The sequence below is a fragment of the Acomys russatus genome, chromosome 13 (genome assembly GCF_903995435.1).
Source record: "Acomys russatus chromosome 13, mAcoRus1.1, whole genome shotgun sequence".
Classification (NCBI taxonomy): Eukaryota; Metazoa; Chordata; class Mammalia; order Rodentia; family Muridae; genus Acomys; species Acomys russatus.
The window spans coordinates 25513765-25537442 of NC_067149.1; the positions used below are offsets into that span (position 1 = coordinate 25513765).

Consider the following 23678-nt stretch of genomic DNA (forward strand, 5'->3'; position numbering starts at 1 on the left):
CCTCCAAGGCAGAGAACGCGCATAAAAGGTGTTTTAAGAAGAAATGGTTTGTATTTAAACCTCTAGAGAATTGACACGACCTTTAGGTAGGAGGGGATTTCCGCTGGTTACTTTCTGTCAGTATTCTGTTCTGAGCAACTGACGGTCCTTGTTTTCAGGCACTAACCACTTCCAGCCAATCACAGACAGACAAACACACCCGCCCGCAGACAATTTCCTGGGCCCTGCTGTGCTCTAACCGCAGAGCCAATCCAAAGGAGCCGCTGTCATCTTTCACTCAGCTGGTTGCCGCTACCGCCGCCGCCAGATTCCGAAAGCGAAGCTCGCGAAGCCTAGGAACATGGACGTGAACCTCGCCCCGCTCCGTGCCTGGGACGATTTCTTCCCGGGTTCTGATCGCTTCGCCCGACCGGACTTCAGGGACATTTCCAAATGGAACAACCGTGTAGTGAGCAATCTGCTCTATTACCAGACCAACTACCTGGTGGTGGCTGCCATGATGATTTCGGTCGTGGGGTAAGTGGGGTCTCCTGCCGGGAGCACCTGTCCGGGCCCAGGACCTAGGGAACCTCGGGAACAAGATCACGAAATGCAAGGCTAAGTCCAAGAGCGCCTGCCCTGCAGTCTCGGGAAGTGGCTAACCCAGTGGAAACTTGTTCTCAGGGCGAGGCCGCAGCTATTTGGGGTCCCCCTTTCTCTTTTTCCGCTCTAGAGGCTGAGACTTGACAGGGACCCTGGGGGCGGGGGTGGGGGAAGTGAGGAGGGGCTGCTGAGAACTTGAGACAATGAAAATTACCCCCTCCTCCGTCGTCCCCCCCACCCCGTGCTGAGGTCAGCCGCCTGTCAGATGTCTGTAGCACCGTGGGTGTTTTAAAAATAAGAAAAACGTGGTATTGTAACCTTGTCCTGGGGCTGCCTAGAGAAAGCCTGGAGTGACAGGGTGTGGACCCAGGGCCGTGTTTAAGTGGCTTCTATGCCTAATGTCTGCTAGACTGTACATGGAGCTGAGCTTGGGCTCAAGAGGGTGCGAATCTCCTGGTGGCGCATCTTCATATGTGAGGTGACATGGAAACGAGGCCCCCAGACGTTTTTTTTTTTTTTTTTCATTTAGTTTTTTTGTTCCAGAAGTTGCCAGACATGATCACTTTAACTTCGCTTCTTAGTCTGCGATCTTTTCTGTATCTCAAGGCCTTTTCAATGCCCGATAGTTAAGAAGTGCCCTGCGTTAGTTAACGTTATACTCCAGGCATTCGGGTACACACATACACACACACACACACACACACACACACACACACACACACACACCTCTGCACCTGTCTTTCTAGAAGCTGCTTCTCCCACCTTTTGCAAAATTAAGTGGTTATATTCGCCATCTTGTTCGCTATCTCTTACACGAACTTAAAGAAAAGGCTTTATAAAGGACTTTATTGTCCTAAAAGAAGTCCTTGTCGAAGGCTTCTCTTTCAGAACAAACCCAAAGAGAAAGAAAGCTGTAGAGAGAGAGAGAGAGAGAGAGAGAGAGAGAGAGAGAGAGAGAGAGAGAGAGAGAGACTGTCATTTGGAGGGCGTAGGAAGAGGTGAGCGATAAGGTGGTGTCTTAAGTTGGCCTGAGGTTAGGTGGTTTATTTACTTAGCTACCTCGGGGCGCCAGACCCCGTGCCAAGCTCTGGGCACATTAAGATGAATCAGACTTGAACTCTGGCCCAGGGACACATGGCATTTGCTGAGCCTCAAAAGGAGCAAACTCACAGCACAGAGGAGACTGGCAGGGTTCCCCATTTCCGGGCGTGGTTCGGAGTGGGTGCCAGTTCCCAAATGCAGGCTCCATGTGCGATCCTTCTGTGTGTGGCTGAAGGTATTGCCAACTCTGGAGATGGCCTGGTGTGCAGAGGACGCAGGCTGTGGTAGACTCTGACTAAGGAGCTATTAGTCAGAGCAGGAAGACCCGAGACAGCTGTCTCCAAACCTATCGCACACTGTGCTTCGTCCCAGAGAAAAACTACCCAAAGAAGCATCTTTAAAATTCAAGTCCAGTCTGGTCTACAAAATGAGTCCAAGACAGCCAAGGCTACACAGAGAGACCCTGTCTTGAAAAAACCAAACCAAACCAACCAAACAAACAAAAAAGTAACTAGCAGGGCAGAGGTTGTAAAGCCTTTTATTTCAGCACTAAGGAGGGGGAGACAGGAGGATCTCTGTGAGTTTGAGGCCAGCCTGGTCTACAGAGCAAGTTCTAGAAAAACCCTGTCCAAAACCAAACCAAACCACCACCAACAAAACACCACACACACACACACACACCACTACCACCACCACCAACAACACCACCAACAACAACAAACACAACCCACTCTTATAACAGGTTTACACGTCTTGTTTTGGTTTCATTTTCTTTTCTTCCTCTTTTGGGTATGTAGTTATGGGCCATTATCTTATCTTAAATAGAAAGGTTTACCACAGGCCAACCAAATATACAAGGGGGAAAAAAAATCCCCTCCCCTCATACCCAAAGCAGTATGTGCCCAGACTCCAGCACAAGCCCTGGCCACCTTGCAGCCTTCATAGAATCCATTTTTCATAGTCAGCTCTGTAACTAAACACAGCTCTCTCATAATGGTGTTGGGCCACTAAAGCAAGCAATCTGCAGGTCTTAACCCTTCACATATTCCCATTTCCCAGAGAAGTATCAATTGCTGTCGATGTCTTTGAAGGATAAAGAGAAAAGTAACTACTATTGTTGTTGTAGATCTGCCAAGAGCCAGCACACGAGAGGCTGAGGCAGGAGGATTGCATGAGTTCCAGACCAGCCAGGGCTACAGTGTAAGACTCGCAATAGTTGTTTTCAAAAATGTGTGTGAGTCAGGCGTGGTGGTGCACGCTTTTAGTCCCAGCACTCGGGAGGCAGAAGCAGGTGGATTGCTGTGAGTTCGAGGCCAGGCTGCTCTACAAAGTAAGTCTAGGACAGCCAAGGCTACACAGAGAAACCCTGTCTCAAAAAACCAAAACCAAAAAAAAAGTGTGTGTGTGAATTTGGGCATGTAACTTTTGTTTTATTTTGTTTCTATGCATCTCTGAACACTTTCTAGCTTTCCCCACAAATTTTTCTTTTCTTTTTAAAATAATAATAATAATAATAATAACAACAACAACAACAACAACATTTATTTCATGCTCTCTGTGCTAAGTACGTGTGCTAAGTATTTTCCTGCCCTGTGTCATAAAGCTCCATAAGTAGGCTTATCATTATTCTCATTATTAAACCTGACTCTTGGAGAAGTTGAATGACATGCTCAGCACCACACTCCTGGGCTTATCCCCTTAACTACTTGTGGTAACCTCCTGGGAGTCAGGAGGGTAGAATGATAGTGCCTGAGAGGCGGAAGAAATCCAATACCTTTGGGATCAGGGAGCAAGGCTGATTCAGAACCGTTCTCTTTGGGTGCTGCCGTGGATGGGTGGGTCTAGGCGCTGCTGGGAGCTACTCATCTGGGTCCTCTGCTAGTGGCCCTGGTGATAAGTTTCTCATGAGGAAATGTGCAAATAAGTCACGTTACCTACGGTAAAGAATGTGCAGTGATTCCACCTCTGTAGCCAGGAGCTCCCTTAGGGACATTCAATGTCCGGTCCTCTAGTGTTTCGGATTGGCTTGGCTGAGGACGAATGGGGTTGTTTTTCAGACCTCAGCATGAGGGATGGAAGACTCTGGAGGGCGCTGTAGCTCCCGAAGCACTAGGAAGCACAAGGCCAAGGTGGAGATTGAGAGGGGTTAGGATAGAGACAGGCGTCCATATTGGGTCATGACTGGGAAGGGCTGAGGGGTCAGAAGTTAGGTCTTCAAGCAAGGCATGGCTGTGCGCATTTGTTATCCCAACAGTAGGGAGGAGGAGACAGACGGATGACAAGCTTGAGGCCAGCTTGGGTTAAATAGCTTTAATAGTTCTGTGTTATGTGACAAGGCTTCGTCTCAAAAAAAGGAAGGAAGTTTGGCCTCTATCCTAAAACCGTGGTTTTACTCAGTACATGGCTTCCAAGTAGTAGGTACATTGTGCATTTCAGATTCTGTGAGCTCCTAGCTCTTGCTGTTCCCCTCCTCCTCCTCCTCTTCCTCCTCCTCCTCTTCCCATCCTCCTCCTCGTTGTCTCATCTCCCGTCTTCTTCTTTCTCCTTTTCTTTCTCTCTTCCTCCTCTTCCTCCTCTTCCTCCTTTCTCCTTTCCCTGCCCTTCTCTCACTTTCTCTACTTCTCTCTCCGTTTTGGTGTGTGTGTGTGTGTGTGTGTGTGTGTGTGTGTGTGTGTGTGTGTGTGTGTGTGAGACAGCGACTCACTGTGTACCTTTTGGCTGGCTTGGAACTCAATATCCTCCAGCTCCACTCTCCTAAGTGCTATGATTACAGTTGTGTATCATTCAGCCTTGTAGCCCTTCTTACAGACTTTTTATTTTCGTTGTCTCTGAGTAGTATAAGTTAATAGTTATGAGTCAGATGAAGTGAGTTGGAATTCCAACTGTCACTCACCAGCTGCAGGACCACACTGCCTCATCGTTATCATCTATACAATGATACAATGTTACTTCTTTCTTCCTTTCTTTCTTTTTTGTTCGTTTGTGTTTTGTTTTGTTTTGTTTGAGACAGGGTTTCTTTGTGTAGTCTTGGCTGTCCTGGACTCCCTTTGTAGACCAAGTTGGCCTCAAACTCACAGCGATCCACCTGCCTCTGCTGGGATTAAAGGCGTGCGCCACACCCTGCCTTACTTATTTCTTATCATTGTTAGTGTTACCAACTTCACAGCTCAGAAACACAGAAACTTTAGGCCAGTTGACTTCCACTACCAAACTCCAGCCTGGATCTGTTTTCCCACTTCTGCAAGACTGAGCTTTGGTTTCACCTCATGAGAAAAACACTATCCCAATCAATGCCTCTCGTTGCCAGTGTTAGCTGGACCCCACATCTGCACTTGTGTAGCTTTCCTGTTACCCAAAAGTCTTTTGTATGTGCATATACACAAGAAAAGAAATATGCCTAGGATGAGAGGCCAGAAACTATCTTCCTATCTATGACAGGAGCCAGCAATGCATTAAGACATTATGTTTACATTACACACATCAAGAGAAGTTGTGTCATCGGTGTTCCCTTGATGTGAAGAGACACCATGACCATGGCAACTTTAAAAAAGAAAGCAGTTAATTGTGGTTTTCCTTACAGTTTCAGAGTTTTAGTCCGTGATCCTCATGGTGGGGAAAGTGGTGGCATACAGGGTGCTGCAGCCATAGCTGAGAGCTGCATCCTGATCCACACACAGGCCAACACGGGGGTGGGGGTGGAGGGATGGGGGGGGGAGTGGGGGTGGCAGGTTGGGGGGCGGAGACAGGCAGACAGAGACTGGCCTGGGCTTTTGACCCCTCAGTGCCCCCCCCCCTGCAGTGACATTTCCTCTGACACTTCTCAATCCTCCTAATCCTTTCAAAGATTTTCATTCCCTGGTAACTGAGCATTCAAATATATGAGCCTATGGGGGCCCCTCTTTAAACCACCACAGAAGTCTTTCCTGGTTTTCTTTTTTCCCCCAAAGTGAAAAAATACAGGCAACAATCAGTTACACTTGAAACCTTAGTACCAAGCCTGTGGCACAGTCTAGCTGAGGGGTGAGGATTTCTGTGTGCTTGCTGGAAAGCCTATTAGATCTTAACTGGAAAATACCTATTCCTACACTGAGCCAAGGAGTATGACAGCTCGGACCTGGGTGTTTGTTGGAAATGAAGCCTCTCTGGCTCCTTTCAGACCTTTTGGCTCCATATTTTAACAAGGGTCTCAGAGGATTCATCCTCACATTAAAATGCTGTCTATTCTGACTCAGAAGAAAGAAACACTGACAGAACTTAAATGAAGACACCATATGCCAGAGCCACCTTTAGAGGGGTCTGATAGGTTTGGTTTTGGGTTTTGTTTTGCTAGATTTAGGAATCGGCTGATTCTCCCTTCTCTGACTCCAAGTGCCGGTGAGGTGACATGTATACCCCAAGTCTGAAAGAAAGCTAGTAATCCTGCTGAGCACCCACACTTTTGGAAACATGAAGACTTGAGGTCACACAGCTAATAGGAACCTAACCTGCTAATAGTAGCTGGGCTGGTTGCTAGCAGGTGAAATAGCCTTCTAATCAAACTATATGGGAAATTTGCTAAAGTTCCTGCATCATCAGATTTAGCTGAATGTTTGAGAATTACATCATTTTACGGCTCTGCTCACTTACCTCATTCCTTCCTGACATCAGAGCTCATGGTTTCTGTTTTGTGGTGTGACCTCAGAGTCACTAACTACATGCAGTATTTGCAACTTGTAAATGCTTCTCCTTGCTCACAAGGCACACACATACACACACACACACACACACACACACACACACACACACACACACACACACACACTCCCACCTCCCACTCTACACAGAACAGTGTGTCACTGCTGGGTGAATGAGCCCAGGTTTTCTTGGCAGGAGTCACTCTGTGTCCTGATGGTTTGCCCTGTGGAAGTGTTAAAGGGGGGGAGGGGGCTAAATCAATAGCTTCTGCTTTATGCCTCTGGTTCATCAAGATGGTAAGAAATTTCTAGAAGGCTAGTAATTATCGATTTGAAACAAAAAGGTATTAGGGTAATTCTTTTCAAAAGAAGTATGATTTTGTACATGCCAAAGGCATATGGCTGTCAGTGCCTGATATTAAGAATGCTCACACTGTACTTTTAAATCCAAAAGGAGAAAGAACGGGTTGCCAGTTGGTGAGGGACAGTCGGGTGCCCTGCATGGAGATATATTTAAACATTTGTGGGAAGAAAAGGCTTGACATCTGTGTCCTCCCCTAATGGCCTTTAAATAGCCCTTGAGGTGCCTTTTTTTTCTTTTTTAAGTTCTTGCTATTTTGTAGCTACTGTACTTTGATCAGGTAAACCAGATCATCTTAGTTTGGGAGTGTTTGTTTGTTTGTTTTAATACAGTGAAAGGTAGACCATAAGACAAAAGATTGTTGGAATTATTTTCAAAGACGCTCAGTTGCCATTCATAGACAGTCAGTGACCCCTCTCCAAGCCCATCCCTGTTTTACCCAGTGCCTGTACACTGGCCTTGTTTATGTTTGTAAGTTTATGCTGGCAAGTTTATTTGCATATGAATTTGCTTATGGTTTTTTAAATCTATTTTTATACGCCTAGTATAATTAATAATAATATTGATGTGAAATCTAAACTACTAGCAATTATTTTCATAATAATTTGCAAATAGAATAAACTGTGTGGTCTGTTTACGCTTTAAGATTAGTTGGGGTCAGCAGTTTTACAATGGGTTCCAAATTGTGTTAGTTCGTTCACTCACTCAGCAGAGTGGGAAGCATTTGCCAGTGCTCAGGAGGCAGAGGCAGGTGGATCTCCATGAGTTCGAGGCCAGCCTGATCTACAGAGCGAGTTCCAGGACAGCCAAGGCTACACAGAGCAACCATGTCTGGACACATAAAACAAAAAAGAAATACACAACTACCTAGCTACAAGTCTTTCCCAACTGGCTTACCTGGTCTTTCCCAAATAATTCCACTTAGAAAATTCCCTGGCAATGGGAGTGGGGGCGGGGAGGGGGGGAAACACTGTTGTGTGGCTAGGGGAAAGGCTTCCATTTTGATAATACTCACTCACAGCTCACATCACTTCTTGTTTGAACAAATATAAAACTGGATGCCTCGCCGGAGAGCTGAGGAACCAGTGAGAAATACCACATCCTTTCCTGCCTGGTTGTCCCAGATTTCATCCCCACCTGCACCACTGTGCTTCCTTGTATGTACTTTATCCAGGGAAGACACGGTGCTAGGGGATGCCTTCTTCCGATGTGCCCTGAGCTGCTTCTGACTGCAGACCTTTAAGAGATCTGTCAATGGGGGCTGGAGAGATGGCTCAGAGTTTAAGAGCACTGTCTGCTCTTCCAGGGATCCTGAGTTCAATTCCCAGCCACCACATGGTGGCTCACAACCATCTACAATGAGATCTGGTGCCCTCTTCTGGCATGCAGGCACACATGCAGGAAGAACACTGTATAAAGAATAAATAAATAAATCTTTAAAAAAAAAAAAAGTTGGAGTTGTGAGCCAGCTTAAGGCTACAGAACGCTGAACAATGTTGGGACTGTATCACTTTATGTTATGTTGTATTGTATTATTTTCCTACTGGACAGGTGTATTTTATCTTTCATCAGTCTTCTTTAGAAGGCTTACCCTTGATGTAGCCTCTATTCAAATAATGCTCTCGAAGCTCCTGAGGAGAGATAAAACCTGCAGTTTGGCTCCTACTCAACAGCCATTTACTGTAAACAGATAGGATTTCAGGTGCTTGCCAGGAATAGCCTCATGCCTGGACCTTCCCTTCCATAAGTATTCAGCGGCAGGCAGAAAGGCCATTTAATGTAGGAAATGTCATTTTGGTTGCTACTTCTGCTAACCAGATTAATAGTCTGCCGATGTGTGAGGTAAACAAGACACTCTTATGGGAAGGGAACTTAGTGTTACCCATTTCATTGGCATGTGTCCAATCCAACGTCTCTCCCTCGCCATGTGACAATAATTCAACAATTCTTACATTTTCCTTAGCTAACAATACACTACTAAAAGCATCCAAGAGGACCAGTTTGCCAATAACCAAGTGTCTTCTATCACTGCCAAAAAGTCTCTACTGTGAGAAGGGGTATGAGCCTAGGCAATGATGATTGTATGAGCATCATCCTGCCATTGTCTCCAACACTGTAGGGGATGAATGCCCTCCGTCATAACTACTTTAAAAGGATTTGCTACAGTTAATTAGAGTTCTGTCATCACTTGACACTGCAGGGAGAATTCGTTATTATTACTAACTCAGGTCCAGCTGATTGTCTGTTAAAAAGTAAACTTACCAGGGCTAGGTGCGGGATGGTGAGGTGGTTGCTGTGGGAACCTGAGGATCTGAGTTTGGACTCCGAGCATCCACATAAAGAAGCATCCTGGGGAGGCTGAGATGGGAGGACCCCTGGGGCTTTCCGGCTGGCCAGTCTGGCCAAACTGGTCATCAATAAGATACCATGTCTCAAAAACTAAGATAGAGAGCAAAGGAGGAAGACACTTGATGTCAACCTTTGACTCCCCCCATGTACACATACATGTGTACACAAGTATGCATGCCATAATAATAATATATAATAATAAATACATTAGTAGGCAAGCAGCTTAGCAAATGCCAAACAAAACAGAAGAGGCTAGCAAAGTATTTATTTTTTCATATTTATTTATTTATTATGTATATAGACAGAGTTCTGCCTGCATGTATGCTCATGCATCAGAAAAGGGCACCAGATCTCATTATTGATGGTTGTGAGCCTCCATGTGGTTGCTGGGACTTGAACTCAGGACCTCTGGAAGAACAGCCAGTGCTCTTAACCTCTTAACCTCTGAGCTATCTCTCCAGTCCCAGCAAAGTCTTTCTTGCTAGGAGTACCTTAAGATGCCAACTGCATGAACTGCTAGGGGGAGAGTGCTTAGTTTGATGGTGCAAAGTCTACAGGGTGCAGGGAATTCAGTGGGCCTTGCTAATTCAACCACCTAAAGAATTACCAAGGTCATGTTACTTTGACCTTATATGACAAAAGAGAATGGCTCCTATCTAAGCTAAACTTTCCTTTGCCCTGTCTAAACTTTCTGAAGTCTCCTTTACCCTGATGATTTTTAGGTCCATGAGATGATGGTCACATATACTGAAGACCTAATTTGTGTCTAAAGGCCCTAGTTCAGGAGCTGAAAATATACTTTACAGTCAGCTATAGTTCTTGCAGGCTGGCAGGACTGCTCAGTGGCAATGGCACTTGCAGACACACCTAATAGCCTACATTTGGTAACTGGGTGGAAGGAAAGAACTGACTCCTGAAAGCTGTCCTCTGACCTCCACGTTAGCACCATGCTGAGTGGACACACTAAATAAACATAACTTTTTTTTTTTTTTTCGAGACAGGGTTTCTCTGTGTAGCCTTGACTGTCTTGGACTCATTTTTGTAGACCAGGCTGGCCTTGAACTCACAGCGATCCACTTGCCTCTGCCTCCCAAGTGCTGGGATTACAGGAATAAAAGTAACTTTTTAAAATTAAGGGGAAAAAAAGATAAAAATAGTTCTTTCCAGGACAGATGCCATATTGGGCAACCAAAACAACCACTAAACATTTAGGGTGATCATGGGAAGCAGAAAGGGCCCTCAAAGGGTACATCAGCAATGCACTAATCTCCCTCCTTTGTCCCTGTTGTACTAGAGCCTGTGCTGGTCACACAGCCTGCAAAGGTGCCTTCCAGAAAGCCCACTGCCTTTCTTCCCCCTCGACTCTCATCATGTAGGAGGGTGGATTCCCTGCCTCCCCCCAGTGGTGCTTTTCTTAGTTGTCTCTTTAACAAGCTCTGTGAAGAAACAAAGGCTGGAGCTATTTCACTGCCCTATTTAGTATACAACGGGAATAACAGTGGCTTGTCTATGTTAAGTCTCATGCTCCTTAATTGACAGCCACAGAAATGTGCTGAGCTTAGTGAAATGGTATGAAAATGCTCCTATTTCTGTCTGTCTGTCTGTCTGTCTGTCTCTCTCTCTCTCTTTCTGTCTCTCTCTCTCTCTGTATCTCTCTCTCTCTCTCTTTGTCTCTCTCTTTCTTTTCCCTTTGACTGACACAGTTATCAGATGTACCATGCTAAGTGCTGGGGCCAAAAATATGACATCTCTGTTCCTTATAGAGCTTTCTGTCTAGGAGGGACTAGGGATGTGCTCGGTACTCACCCACACGAATGTAAGAATGTAATGCTGCCATGGTGGTAAGCACTGCGGGAGAGAGAGGCATATGGTACTATGTGCTGTTCAGAGAGGCTGAGAAAAGGCTGCTGAACTGAGCTGTGGAGAAGCTTAGTGTGAACCAGGCGGAGAAAACAGCTCCTGCACAGGCCCGCAGCTGCCCAGGAAGCAGGGTGAGCGTAGAAACCTCCTAAAGCCTGGGCCTAAGTGTAGAATCAAGACCTGGCATGAGGAAGCTGGCAGGGAGGGCTGCTGTATGCCAGGTAGCAAAGATGCCCCTTAGTAGCTGAAGCCTAAGCCAAATACTCACGCTGCAGCCAAGCTTCCTGACCCAGGTACTCACTTCAAGTGCAACTGTGTGTGGTAGTCTAGGCAGGCCTTGTAGAATGTGTAGAGTGCTGTTTTTATAAGGGCTGTGAGAGGCAAGGAAGTGGACGGGGGCCTGTTCATAATTGCAGTGAGCCCCCGGCTGTGTAAAGACCACAGGAAAACCTCACCTTCTCAGAGAAGGTCCCCGTGAGTAAACAGACCCTCTGCTTCTCCTTCCAGAGTTGGGCCCCTCTGGAACCACACTTCAAAAACAGCTTCTGGGTTAGAGTCAGTGTGAGGCTGTTTCTGCTTAGGAAACACTTCTCTGCCTTTTGGGTTCTGCTTGGGTGACAGAATTTACCAAATATTCCTTGCACAGTTTTAATTTTGGTTTTTTTTTTTTGGGGGGGTGTTGGTTTTCTGAGACAAGGTTTCTCTGTGTAGCCTTAGCTGTCCTGGACTCCCATTGTAGACCAGGCTGGCCTCGAACTCACAGGGATCCACCTACCTCTGCCTCCCGAGTGCTGGGATTAAAGGTGTGTGCCACCACCGCCCAGAGATCCTTGCACCATTTTGAACCATCTGCTTTAGTTAATTGCACTGGCAGCTCTGCAGTTGGTGGCCTTGGACACTGTTTACTGACTGTATTCCTCAGCTCTCTACTTTGTGATTTGAAGGGTTCTTCAAGATCCTCCTAGCTCTAGACTGCTGAGATTGGGTGGGAACTTTTCCTCCCTCAACAGTTTCTATTGAACCTGTAGATCTGGCCAGCAGAATCCTGAGGACAAGTGTGGGGTGCATCTCGCCACACCATCCTTCAGACTACCCCCACCCCCTCTCTCTCCCTTCCCACTCCACATACACACACTAGGCAAGTGCTCTACCACTGAGCTGCCCCTCAGCCTCCACCTCCTTCCCTCAGAGAGAGAGAGAGAACCTTGCAGAGGGATTCCCTTGGTGGAAGAACAGGCAGCTTGGAATGAAGGGGTTAAGTCTCTGCCTGCACCAAGGTGCTTAACCACAGAATGGTTAGTGGTGAGCTCCACCCCCACCATGTTTCCTCCCTCATGACTATGCTTTTTCACTTTTTTGGACCTCAGTTTTGTCTCCTACTGCCTAGTGGGACTGTATTCATTCACTCTTTAGGATGGCTTCAGAAATCCACAGTGGTGTTCTGAATGTTTTTACAACCAAGAACAACTCCACTACAGGAAAAGATCTATTAATTAGGAGAATAGGGTAATTTATATAAATATGCTTCCCTCAAAATTGAATGCATGCTTAACATTTTTAACTTGCATAATTAGGCTGTGTTCTACAAAGAACAGAATCTCAAATGCTCTGCCTGTTCTCCTTCACTCTTCCACTGTCTTCTACTCAGTACTTTTCTCTCTCTTCCTCCCTGTTTCTTATTATTCATGGAAAACCAACAAATAAACCTGCACCCAGCAGAGCCTCCCGAAAGAGTGTCTTGTTTACAGAAACCACTGTTCAAAGAGTTCGCGGATTTGTTCTTGATTGGTGTGACTAACAGCCCCAAACTTTGGGATCTCTGACAATAACTGCTTCCCAGATTCTTGCCCGTATTGGAAAATGTTTGTCTTGTGTCTCGTGTGTGTGTGTGTGTGTGTGTGTGTGTGTGTGTGTGTGTGTGTGTGTGTGTGTGTTTCGTGTGTGCCTGTGTGTTATTTTGTTACAAACATAAGTGGCTACCTACCAAAGCTTCTTCAGAGTGCTCATGTTACTGATTTTCAGAATGGAATTGCAAGTACTTTGAATATGGGAGAAAAATCATTTCTCCTTCCTGTTCTTTTTTCGCCCTCAGCTCGAAGCTTGACTGCTTTCTAATTATAGTTTGTGGCTGGCCATGTTGCAAGCTAAAACCAGTTCTATAGAAGCCTTTGCTTCTTTCCCCTTGAGCCTGAGCTACAGGAACAGGTGAACAGCAAATGTGGAATTGCTTGAGTCAGCCTGGATTTTCCATTGTTCTTCATCCCTTGCTTTATTTAGACACTCAGATCTCTGCTTCACTTGTCCAAAGTTAAAACAGAACAACAGACTTTTATTATATGCCTTACAAATTATAATTTTAATGCATATTCTAGACTTTGGTACTTTGTTGCAGACTACCAGTTCCTGTTTGTAATTTAGTTTGCAAGACTTTTCACTTTTCAGCTTCAGCCTTCCATCCCCCACCGGCCTCCACTATTCACCTTTGTTTTGAGACAGTCTCTTACCGAGACCCAGGGCTTGCCAAATAGGGTAGGCCAGCTGTTCATTGGGCCCCAGGGGTCCATCTATGTCTACTTCCCCAGTGATGGGATGACAAGTGCACATCTCCACACTGGCTTTTTCTGAGGGTGCTGGGGACCAAGCTTATTTCCTCTTGCTTGTGTAGCAAGCACGCTGCTCCCTGGCCCTTCTTTCTACTTCTTTCTGTTAATTTTGATCTATTCTTTTCTTTATGGCCCAGAAACATTGAGGTATTTCCCAGCTTAAAAGAATGGCTTTGTGAGAGGATATGTTTGTTATTTTATTTTTTATTTTTTGGTTTTTCGAGACACACACACACACACACACGCGCGCGCACGCACACACACACACACACAGAGAGAGAGAGAGAGAGAGAGAGAGAGAGAGAGAGAGAGAGAGAGAGGAATGCAGAAGACAGAGAAAGAACCCATGATGCCCCTACCAACCATGACTACTGCAGTCTTTTGGTCTAATTTTCCCCAGCCATTCTCTCTCATTTGGTACTAGGAATGGAAATTTGTTCATCTGTGAACGTTCCCAGGCCTCTGACGCAAGCCTGTCTAAGATTTGTTCAAGAGGATGTACTGTCTGCACTGCCTGGTTCTGCCTTTCTCAGATTAAGTCTTGGAGCATGGCGTTTTGTGCTCTTAATCCCATCTCTTGGAAGGTCGAGGCAGGAGGCTCAGGAGCTTCCCCCGCTACAGAGAGCTCCAGCTAACCTGTGCTATATGAGACCCTGTCTCCAACAACAAGCAAAAATCAAAGCTGATGTTGTGTCAGGAAACAAGGTATGACGAGATGAAAATATAAAGTAAAATAATAATGAAGAACAGAGAGGCTGGGTCCCTCTGGGTGACTTGGACCCAGGAGGGAGGGCGGGCAAGCAGGCAGAACAGCCTGTGAGCTGGGTGTTGAGAGCTTGGAGGAGGTCAGATGGTCCAAGCTGGCACACTGAGTGCAGACAGCAGGAAACCAAGGTAAAGAAGGAAAAGCCTTAAGGTGGTGTATGACCCCAAATTCCAACAATGCAGTTAGAGAGATACTGAGAGCACTAAGGCTAGGCTGTGGCCTTGTGAAGCAGTTGATTTTATATTTTTGTTTTTTTCTTTTCTTCTTTTCTTCTTTCCTTCCCTTTCTTTCTTTCTTTTTTATTTCCCCCAAGACTGAGTTTCTCTGTGTAGCCTTGGCTGTCATGGAATCATATTGTAGACTGGGCTGGCCTCAAACTCATAGAAATCTGCCTGCCTCTGCCTCCTCAAGTGCTGGGATTAAAGGTATGCACTGCCACTGCCATCACCTGGCTGCATTTTCATTGTCTTATGTAGTTATTTTATTTTTGATTGGAAAATAATATGCAATGTATAAGCCAGATCTGGTAGTGCAGACCTGTAACCTCAGCTACTAGGGAAACTACGGTAGGAAGATAGAGTTTAAAGGGTAGCCTGGGCAACTTGCTGACATGCTGAGATCTCCCCAAAACCAACCAAACAAGATAAAATAAAACTGCCAGGGTGAGGATATAGCTTAACAGTAGAACCTTTGCCTACCATGCACAAGACACACACACACACACACACACACACACACACACACACACAGGCATAGGAAGATCCGGGGTTCTAGCTCAGTTGGTAAAGTGCTTGCTTGACATTCATGAAGCTGGGGTCTCTAAGCGTGAGGCTCTGTCAGATGGGAATGGGTACTAGGCGCCCTGAGGACCAGGCCCCATTGGCCTGATGTGAGTGGACCGACTTCCCAGAGGCTCTGACATCACAGGCTTGTGAGCTGCTGTTGGTGGCTTGGAGAATGGTGGTGGGTCCAGCTGCCTTTCCTCCTGTGAGTGGCCTCTGGTGCAGCCCAGCATCCTCTTGGGTTCAGTTGGGTGGCCTGGGCATCAAACTAGACAGTGGAATGTCACTATTAAATGATCTTGGTCACAGGAAAACAAAAACAAAAACAAACACTGAGAACTATATAAACTGGGTATAGTGGCCCATATCTGTGTTCCTGGACTTGGGCAGCAGAGGCGGGAGGATCAAGAGTTTAGGTCCCTCCCATCTACATATAAAGTTTGAGACTATGGTAGGCTACATGAGACATGAGACCCTGTCTGAGTGAAGGAGAGGTTGGGGGGCGGGGAAAAGAAAGGGAGGAAAAAGGAACTGTAATAGACATTTCTGTTTTAGGGTTAGGTCGTGTACATGAGATGATGAGTCTGTCTAATAGGGAGAATGTGTTATCATTGCTGCCACCCACTCAGTATATTGTTACTCTTGTGTTGTGCTACTAAATTATCAGCCAGATCTAGTCGTGCCTGTGTATATCAGCTTTTTACTCATAGCTGTATATATCTCCCAGTCTAGTAAAACACTGGTCACGTAGGTTATTCCTAACAGCTTTTCATCTAAATCTCACCAGTATGGACGTGTCTCAGTCTTGGCCATTTTATTTATAACATTTGCATTCTCAAGCTGGAAAGGTCTTGGTGTTTTCAAGGATTTTGAGTGAAAGAGGCAACTGTTACTGTCCTACCAGGGGTGGCACTGGTGGGAAGTAGAGTCTCTGAAGACAAAGAAGGAAGAACACAGCCCATTAGATTCGCGGTGGTCCATCCACAGAGGGCAACGCAGCAGACAGAGCCCATCTGCACAGTCATTCTAAGGGGGTGGCTCTTACAGTGGAAAAGGAATTGCCACACAGGCAGTCAGGCAGTGGCTCAATGTCACAGTGTCCTGGAGTAACTGCTGTTGGAGCTTATCGTGGTGAGCAACAGCCTGGCCTTGAGCAGTAATGGTCTTGCCCTGAGTCAGAAGTGGCTCAGCATGAATAAGTTGGCATCCATATTTTATAGCCAGGGCTTGTTATGTTTCACCTTCTCTGAGAAGATAGCAGTCCTGCCTGGAGGCAACAGAGGTCAGAGTTCTGCGGTGAGGCGGGTCCAGAACAGCACTCTGTTCTAGAACAGCATTCATAAGTATTATAGTATGTTTAAGCTATAGTATACTACTCTTGCCTTCATTTAATTCTTGGCTTGCTCACATTCCCCCAGCCCTGCCCCCTTATGTTTTAAAGATAGGATCTCACTATGCAGTTCTGGCTGGCTTGGAACTCACATTGTAGATCAGGCTGTCTTCGAACTCACAGAGGTCCACTTGCCTCCTCCTCCTGAATGCTGAGAGTAAAGGTGAACACTACCACATCCAGCACTTCTCTGCTTGTGTGCGCGTGTGTATGTGCGTGCGTGCGTGCGTGCGTGCGTGTGTGCGTGTGTGTGTGTGTGTGTGTGTGTGTGTGTGTACAGCTTTAGCTTTTTCAAAGCAGTTTCACATTAATTCCAGCCCCTGTGACAAGAAGGATAAAAAACTTTCTCTCTATTGAAAATAGTTGGTGTTTCAGTGGGTAGAATCAGAGCTAAAATGTAAAGGGATTTTCAGTTGGAAATGGTGGTGCACATCTGTGATTATATCGAACTTGGGAGGGTGAGGTGGGAGGATCGTGGGTGTGAGACCAGCCTGGGTGTCTTAGTTACATTTCCATAGGTGTGATAAAACACCATAATGGAGACAACTTATAAAAAGTTCTATTTTTTACTTATTTATTTATTTTTGAGACAAGGTTTTTCTGTGTCACCTTGGCTGTTCCGGACACACTTTGTAGACCAGGTTGGTCTTGAACTCACAGCAATATGCCTGCCTCTCCCTTCCAAGTGATGGCATTAAAGACATGTGGCACCACGCCTGGCTTTAAAAGAAAAAATTTTCATTGGGCTCACAGGTTAGAGTTCATGGTGGTAAAGCAAAGGCACAGCAGCAGGAATAGCTGAGAGCTCATACTTGGTTTCACAAGCAAGAAGCAAAGAGTCTTTTGAGATCTTTTGTTTTGTTTGTTTGCATTGTTGTTGTTTTTTGTTTTTCGAGACAGGGTTTCTCTGTGTAGCCTTGGCTGTCCTGGACTCACTTTGTAGACCAGGCTGGCCTCAAACTCACAGCAATCCACCTGCCTCTGCCTCCCAAGTGCTGGGAGAGTCTTTTGAGATCTTAACACCCACCCACTACTGACATACCTCCAACAAGGCCACACCTCTGCATCCTTCCCAATGAGTTCCAACAATTAGGAACCAAGTAGTCAAACACATCATCCTGTGTTTGAGGCAGGGGGCATTCTTATTCAAACCACAATATTGGGCTATATAGTGAGAATCTGTCTTCAAAAGAGGAGGGAGAGGTAGAAGACAGCTGGGTCTTTTTCCTTTACAGAATACTTGGAGTAAATTTCTTCTTCATAATGCTTTCTGCATTATCCAATTTGGGATTCTGAGTTGACAACCTTTGTCGAGGATGCTTGGGGGCCTCTGGAAAGTTCAATCGAGGACTTTTTGCATCAGAAATCATAAACACCAATGTTTCTGTAGGACAGGAAGAATAGATTATGTGAGACAGTGATTTGGATCATTTATTAGAAAAACAAAGACCAGCGAGTGGCATCTTGCTTGAGGCTTCCCTGTCAAGGAAGCAGTCATGGGTGGGGAAGACTGGGGCTCTGTAGAAGGCTTCTGTTCAGCCTCAGTGAGAAGGCATTCCAGCTGTTGCGTTCTAAAGTGGAAGGTAGGTCCAAGGTGATTGGATTCTCTTGTTCCAGGAGACACAAGTTACCTTGCATATTGTTTCTTTGTTTTGTGGGGTTTTGGGTTTTTTTTCCCCAGAAGGGTTTACATAAACACTATACAGTCCAAACAGAACTGTGACTGTAGACAGGGTCCTGCTCATAGAGACCATTGTATGATCCCTGCCCTTCATTTACCCAGATTGGATAGATGAGCTCATTCATCCATCATTTCAACTAAGCCTGAAATACTTAGTGCTAAAAAAAATTAAAACATAAAAAAAGAAAAGAACAAAACAACAGGTGTACAGTAGCGCCCAGGATGTATGAAAGTCAACACATCAAGTCTATATGAAGATGTGGTCTTCAAATAGTGGGAATCTAGTAAGGTACACTGGCAAGTCTGGTGGGCACTGGCCTGCTTGTGCTGGGATTAATGTCTTAGTTCTGCCATTTTCCTTGTTGTTGTTGATGATCGTCTTTTCTTCCCACCTCCTCTTTGTCACCTTCTGTTTTGTTTTTGGTGTTGTTGTTGTTTTGATTTTTTGTTTGTTTGTTGGAGACAGAGTCTTGCTATGTGTCTGAACTAGCCTTGAACTCATGATCCCCCTGCTTCAGCCTCCTAGGATTGTGCTGAGATTGTGTGGGCCACCACGCCTGGCTGTAAGCGTCATGTTTTCTAACCACTAAGGCTTTTTCTCTATTTAGACTCAGTCAGCCCTGTCTACTTTGTAGGCCATGGCCTTTATGGTTCTGGTGTTGATGAGGAACTTAGTAAGTGCTCAGTGGTGGTCACTCCTCCTCTTCCCTTCTCTCCCCGTGCTGTACCTGCTACTGAGCCAGTCTTTCTTTGTTTCACATCCCAGGTTTCTGAGCCCCTTCAACATGATCCTTGGAGGAATCATTGTGGTGCTGGTGTTCACGGGGTTCGTGTGGGCAGCGCACAATAAAGACATCCTCCGCCAGATGAAGAAGCAGTACCCCACAGCTTTCGTGATGGTAGTCATGCTAGCCAGCTACTTCCTCATATCCATGTTCGGGGGTGTCATGGTCTTTGTGTTCGGCATCACTTTTCCTTTGCTGTGTAAGTAAACCTGTTCTCTTTTTCTCTCTTCATTAAAATAAACGTAGGCACAGTTGGCCAATAACCACTGCCTATCAGAACCTCTGAAACTGCACAGGAAAGCCTCGTAGTTGCTTATTTCCACAGATCTGTCTGTGCACCTGCAATGTGTCAAGTTGCTCTTTTTACACAGAGATACCAATCAACAAAACAAATGCTAATCCCAGTCATGTGGCAAGAACTGGTACAGCCTGCATGGTCTGCATGGCTGCTCACAGCCATCCATAGCTCCAATTGCAGAGGATCTGATCCAGTCTTTGGTCTCTGCAGGCACCAGGCATGCATATGTATGCATACATACATACAGGAAAAATACTCATACACATAAAAAAATAGATACATCTGGAAAAAGACTGGTCCAGAGTATAAATATTAAATATTTTTATTTTGGTGAGCTAGAATTTTTTCTAAATAGCTTAATTTCTAGGACCTCAAACAGTATTAAATGAAACAAAGATCCAATTCCTGTCTTAGCAGGCAGAAATCTGGCTGAAATGTTAGTGCAGTTGATGACAAGAAAGTGTCCCTTTGCATTTGAAAATGTTTAGCTTATGCCTGTATTCTAGTAAATAAAATTGTTTGCCTATTTGAGATCTTGTCAGAATGAGCCCAGATATTTACAAATGAATCCTACACTGTGTTACACACACTGTTTTAGCCAGTAAATTCGAACCTTGGGGAAATTTCCCCAGATTTTCCTTGTTATTCTGGAAGTGAATGCTGGAATGACTCCATTTAAACACACTGCTTGTTAACTGTGGTCCCCTTTCTGCCCGAGAGCCTGTGATGGGCCAGAGTAGTGAAATACATCACAGAGTCAAGATCTCCATTTCTCTTGCCAGATTTATAGGAAACCAAAGCATCATCCATCATCCTAAGCGAGCTACACTCACCTATCTCTAAGGCAAGGACGTGAAGATAACGTGTATTTCTAAGCCATATCCCTTGGAGAGCTTGATTCTGTGGGCCAACAGTGGTACCCCAAGAGTCTGACGCTTAGAAAGTGGCTCTAAAGGTCAGAGTCAGCTAGGAACATATAATCTTTCTCTGAATTGTGCCTAGTGTAGTGTGGGAATCTGCCTATCATAGGTTCTTTTACTTATGTTTTTATTGTGTAGTACATGTGTTTATGCATATATGGACATGTGTTTCCCTATGTGTGTAAGGGTGAGCATACAGGCCCAGAGTTGGCATCAGTGTCTTCCTCCATTGTGCTCCACCTTATTAATTGAGGCAGGGTCTCTTGATGAGCCAATTGGCTACTCTATCTAGCTTGCTTGTCCTGAGGATCCCCTATTTCTTTCTTCTAAGCACTGGGGTTGCAGGCTGGCTGCCGTTCCTACCTAGCTTTTATGTTGGTCCTGGAGACCCAAACTGAGTTATTGTCCTGCCTTGATTTTTCATCCATCCACCCATATATCTATCTATCCATCCATCCATCTTGCCCAAAAAAACTGTGAAAGTAAGAGGACAACTCCTCCCAGCATGTGGTTCCTGGACATGAAATTCAGATCACTAGGCTTGGAGGCAGGCACCTTTACCCACTGAGCCATCTCGCCCACTTCCCAGCCCTATTTAACCAGCTCTTTGGGTACTTTTTGTGTTCATGGGGGAAATGACTGATATAGATCACATAGAGTGTCTTAAAATACAGATTCTCTAGCCCTATTCCGTTAAGGTCCTGGGACAAGAGGTCCGTGAAGAGGGACCATGCAATCTGTTTCATAATAAACAAGGTCAGGTCATGACACTTTAGAAAGCATGCCCCTTTGAGGCACCTTAAAGTGGGGTTTACCTGGATTCTGGAATTAAAGAAACAAAGTACAAATAAACCCAGAACGCAAAAAAAAAAAAAAAAAAAAAAAAAAAAAAAAAAAGTCTTTCTGGGAAAGCCGGGGTAAGTGGATTCATGTTCGGGACGGAATCCTGTTAGTGGACCATTAATGTTGTTTAACGTTTGCAAGGCAGGAGGGCAGGATTTTAGTGGGGAAGAAAGAATGTGGCTGATCTTCCGCACACAAAGCAATCTGTGTTTGGCTTGGTAAGCAGCTTCATATAAATTCTGAAGGTCTGATCAGCAAGGTGAGCAGACCTGACAGCTAAAGAGACAGTTTGCTCTGTGTGTGAGGCGTGAGAAGGAGCGCTATGCTGATGTGAAAAGGGGAATCATTCTTGGCCTGGGGAGATGGCTCAGTGCTTAAGAGTACAGAGGACCCCAGTTTGGTTCTCCACAACCTTACTGAGTAGCTCACAACTACCTATAACTCCAGCTCCCAGGGGACCAGATGCCTTTGGCTCCTGCAGACATCAGCACTCATGTCCATAAACCCACAGACACAGACATACATACACATAATTTTAAAAAAACAATAGAATTTTTTACATAATTGAAACCAAAAATAAATAAAGGGAATTTTTGCTTTGATACTAATTGTCTTTTCTTTCAGTGATGTTCATCCATGCGTCCCTGAGACTTCGAAACCTCAAGAACAAGCTGGAAAATAAAATGGAGGGAATAGGTTTGAAGAAAACTCCAATGGGCATTATCCTGGATGCCTTGGAACAGCAGGAAGAGAGCATCAACAAATTTGCTGACTACATCAGCAAAGCTAGGGAGTAGACACAGCTTACCCAGGAACAGGGCGCAGCAGGAACCCAGTTGCATTTTCCCCATGTTCAGGCCCATTTTCTGTCTGTGGTTTTGAAACAGAAGGTGCATGTCTTCGCACCCAGCTACCTAAGGTATCGCGCATGCACAGGCCTACCTGTTAAGATCTTCAATACGACCCAAGGAAGGCCTCAAAAACTGCAAATATCCAGACTCACTTTAATGTTACATCTGAAATTTCCAGTGTGTTTTCTCAAAGAAAATGTGGACTGGACAGCAGCAGCACTATTCTATTGTAGGGAAAAAGTCACTGTAGAACCTGGAGGCAATACTGAGGAGATGAAAAGTCAGTTAAAGGAGAGGATGTTGTGTGTCAGCCGGTTTCTAATCCTGTATGACATCCTCCCTGAAATTCCCTAAGACTATGATGTGTCCAGTATGTTAGTTTAGTGGTATTATCTTTGTTGTTTTAAAACCAGAGATGGTCTCTCACTTTGGCACCCGTTTGAGGTGCAGTAGAAACTGGATCAGCCAGTTGTTATATATTTTGTTTACGAATATGAAGGTAGTTGCTTAGGACAATGCTTCGTTAATTTTTTGTAAAAATTTTTAAAAGGGTAGTAACATGCTTTCACCAGCAGGTGCTTCTTGCAAATTAAATGTTATCCTCCTGGGGTGGGGGGTCGGGGGTGGTTACAACTCTGTAAGTTGTTATTCTTGACTTGTTAAAAAATAAATAAAAATAAACCCGAGTTCTGTTTTTATGACACATTTTTGTTACTACAATAATAAAAAGGTGTCCAAGAAAATGTTTATATTGTTTAGGTTTTGTTCAGATTTAATTGTGTGTGTGTGTGTGTGTGTGTGTGTGTGTGTGTGTGTGTGAGAGAGAGAGAGAGAGAGAGAGAGAGAGAGAGAGAGAGAGAGAGAGAGAGAGAGACAGACAGACAGACAGACAGACAGACAGACAGACAGAGACAGAGGGGAGGGTGGGGGGAGGAGAAATGCCACACGTATACAGTGCCCACAGAAGAGGGCAGTGGATCCTAGAGGTGGAGTTGCAGATGCTTGTGAGACGCCTGGGGTGGGCGCTGGGAACTAAACTGCGACCCTCTGGAAGAACAGAAAGTGGTCTTATTCTCTGAGCCACCTCTCCAGCCGCAGTTGTTTGGTTTTGAAATAGATGAGAGCATTTAGAAAGAAAGAAATTAATGTGTATTTATTATTTCTTTAGGGTTGGGATCATGTGAGCATATGTATCTCATGATAGTCACCCCTTTATTGCTCTTATAATTAGAAATTGATAATGAGAAATGGATGTTTGCCAGCTTAGTGATCTCACGTGTGAAATAGAAAACGTCTAGGTTTTCCTGACATTAAAAGATAACCAGTGTGTTCTTTCCAAAGAGCCCCTCCGTGCATTCTAAATAATCCACACCCACTGTGGCAGCTTTGATGTCTTGAGTTTTAGTCTCTCAGCCAATCTGGAGCTTTATCTTTAGTCCAGAGCTTCAGATAGGGTTTAGAATCTGTACCATCACCCAAACAGAATACAATCTATCAACAGCATCTTAGTGATGCTATATTCAATGCATGTCTATAGTAAATATCAAGAAACATGGCAATAGCATGGAAAAGAAACTTTAAAAACATAATGCTTGCTACCTTGTATTTTGAAAGCTGTTTAATAAAACCTTAATAGGTAATTATTTGAAGCTAGAGAAACAGCTGAAGTCTGACAGAATCTTTTAAACCTGCATGGTGTTTTTTGTTTGTTCTGGTTGTTTGGCTTTTTTGTTTGTTTGGTTGTTGGTTTTATGAGACAGGGTTTCTCTATGTAGCTTTGGTTGTCCTGGAATCCCTTTGTAGATCAGGCTGGCCTTGAACTCACAGAGATCCACCTGCCTCTGCTTCTGGCATGCTGGGAGTAACGGCGTGAGCCACCACGCAGGGCTCATA

The 23678-nt window shown here is 45.0% G+C and overlaps 1 protein-coding gene across 1 annotated transcript; it reads left to right on the plus strand.

Annotated features, from left to right (window-relative positions):
* The first annotated feature begins 262 nt into the window (after positions 1 to 262).
* Arl6ip5 (ADP ribosylation factor like GTPase 6 interacting protein 5) lies at positions 263 to 22490 on the plus strand. The gene is made up of 3 exons (XM_051154959.1): positions 263 to 516; positions 18855 to 19072; positions 21559 to 22490. Exons 1-3 carry the CDS (start codon positions 341 to 343, stop codon positions 21729 to 21731), a joined length of 567 nt encoding a protein of 188 aa, XP_051010916.1. The 5' UTR covers positions 263 to 340; the 3' UTR covers positions 21732 to 22490.
* The last annotated feature ends 1188 nt before the right edge of the window (positions 22491 to 23678 follow it).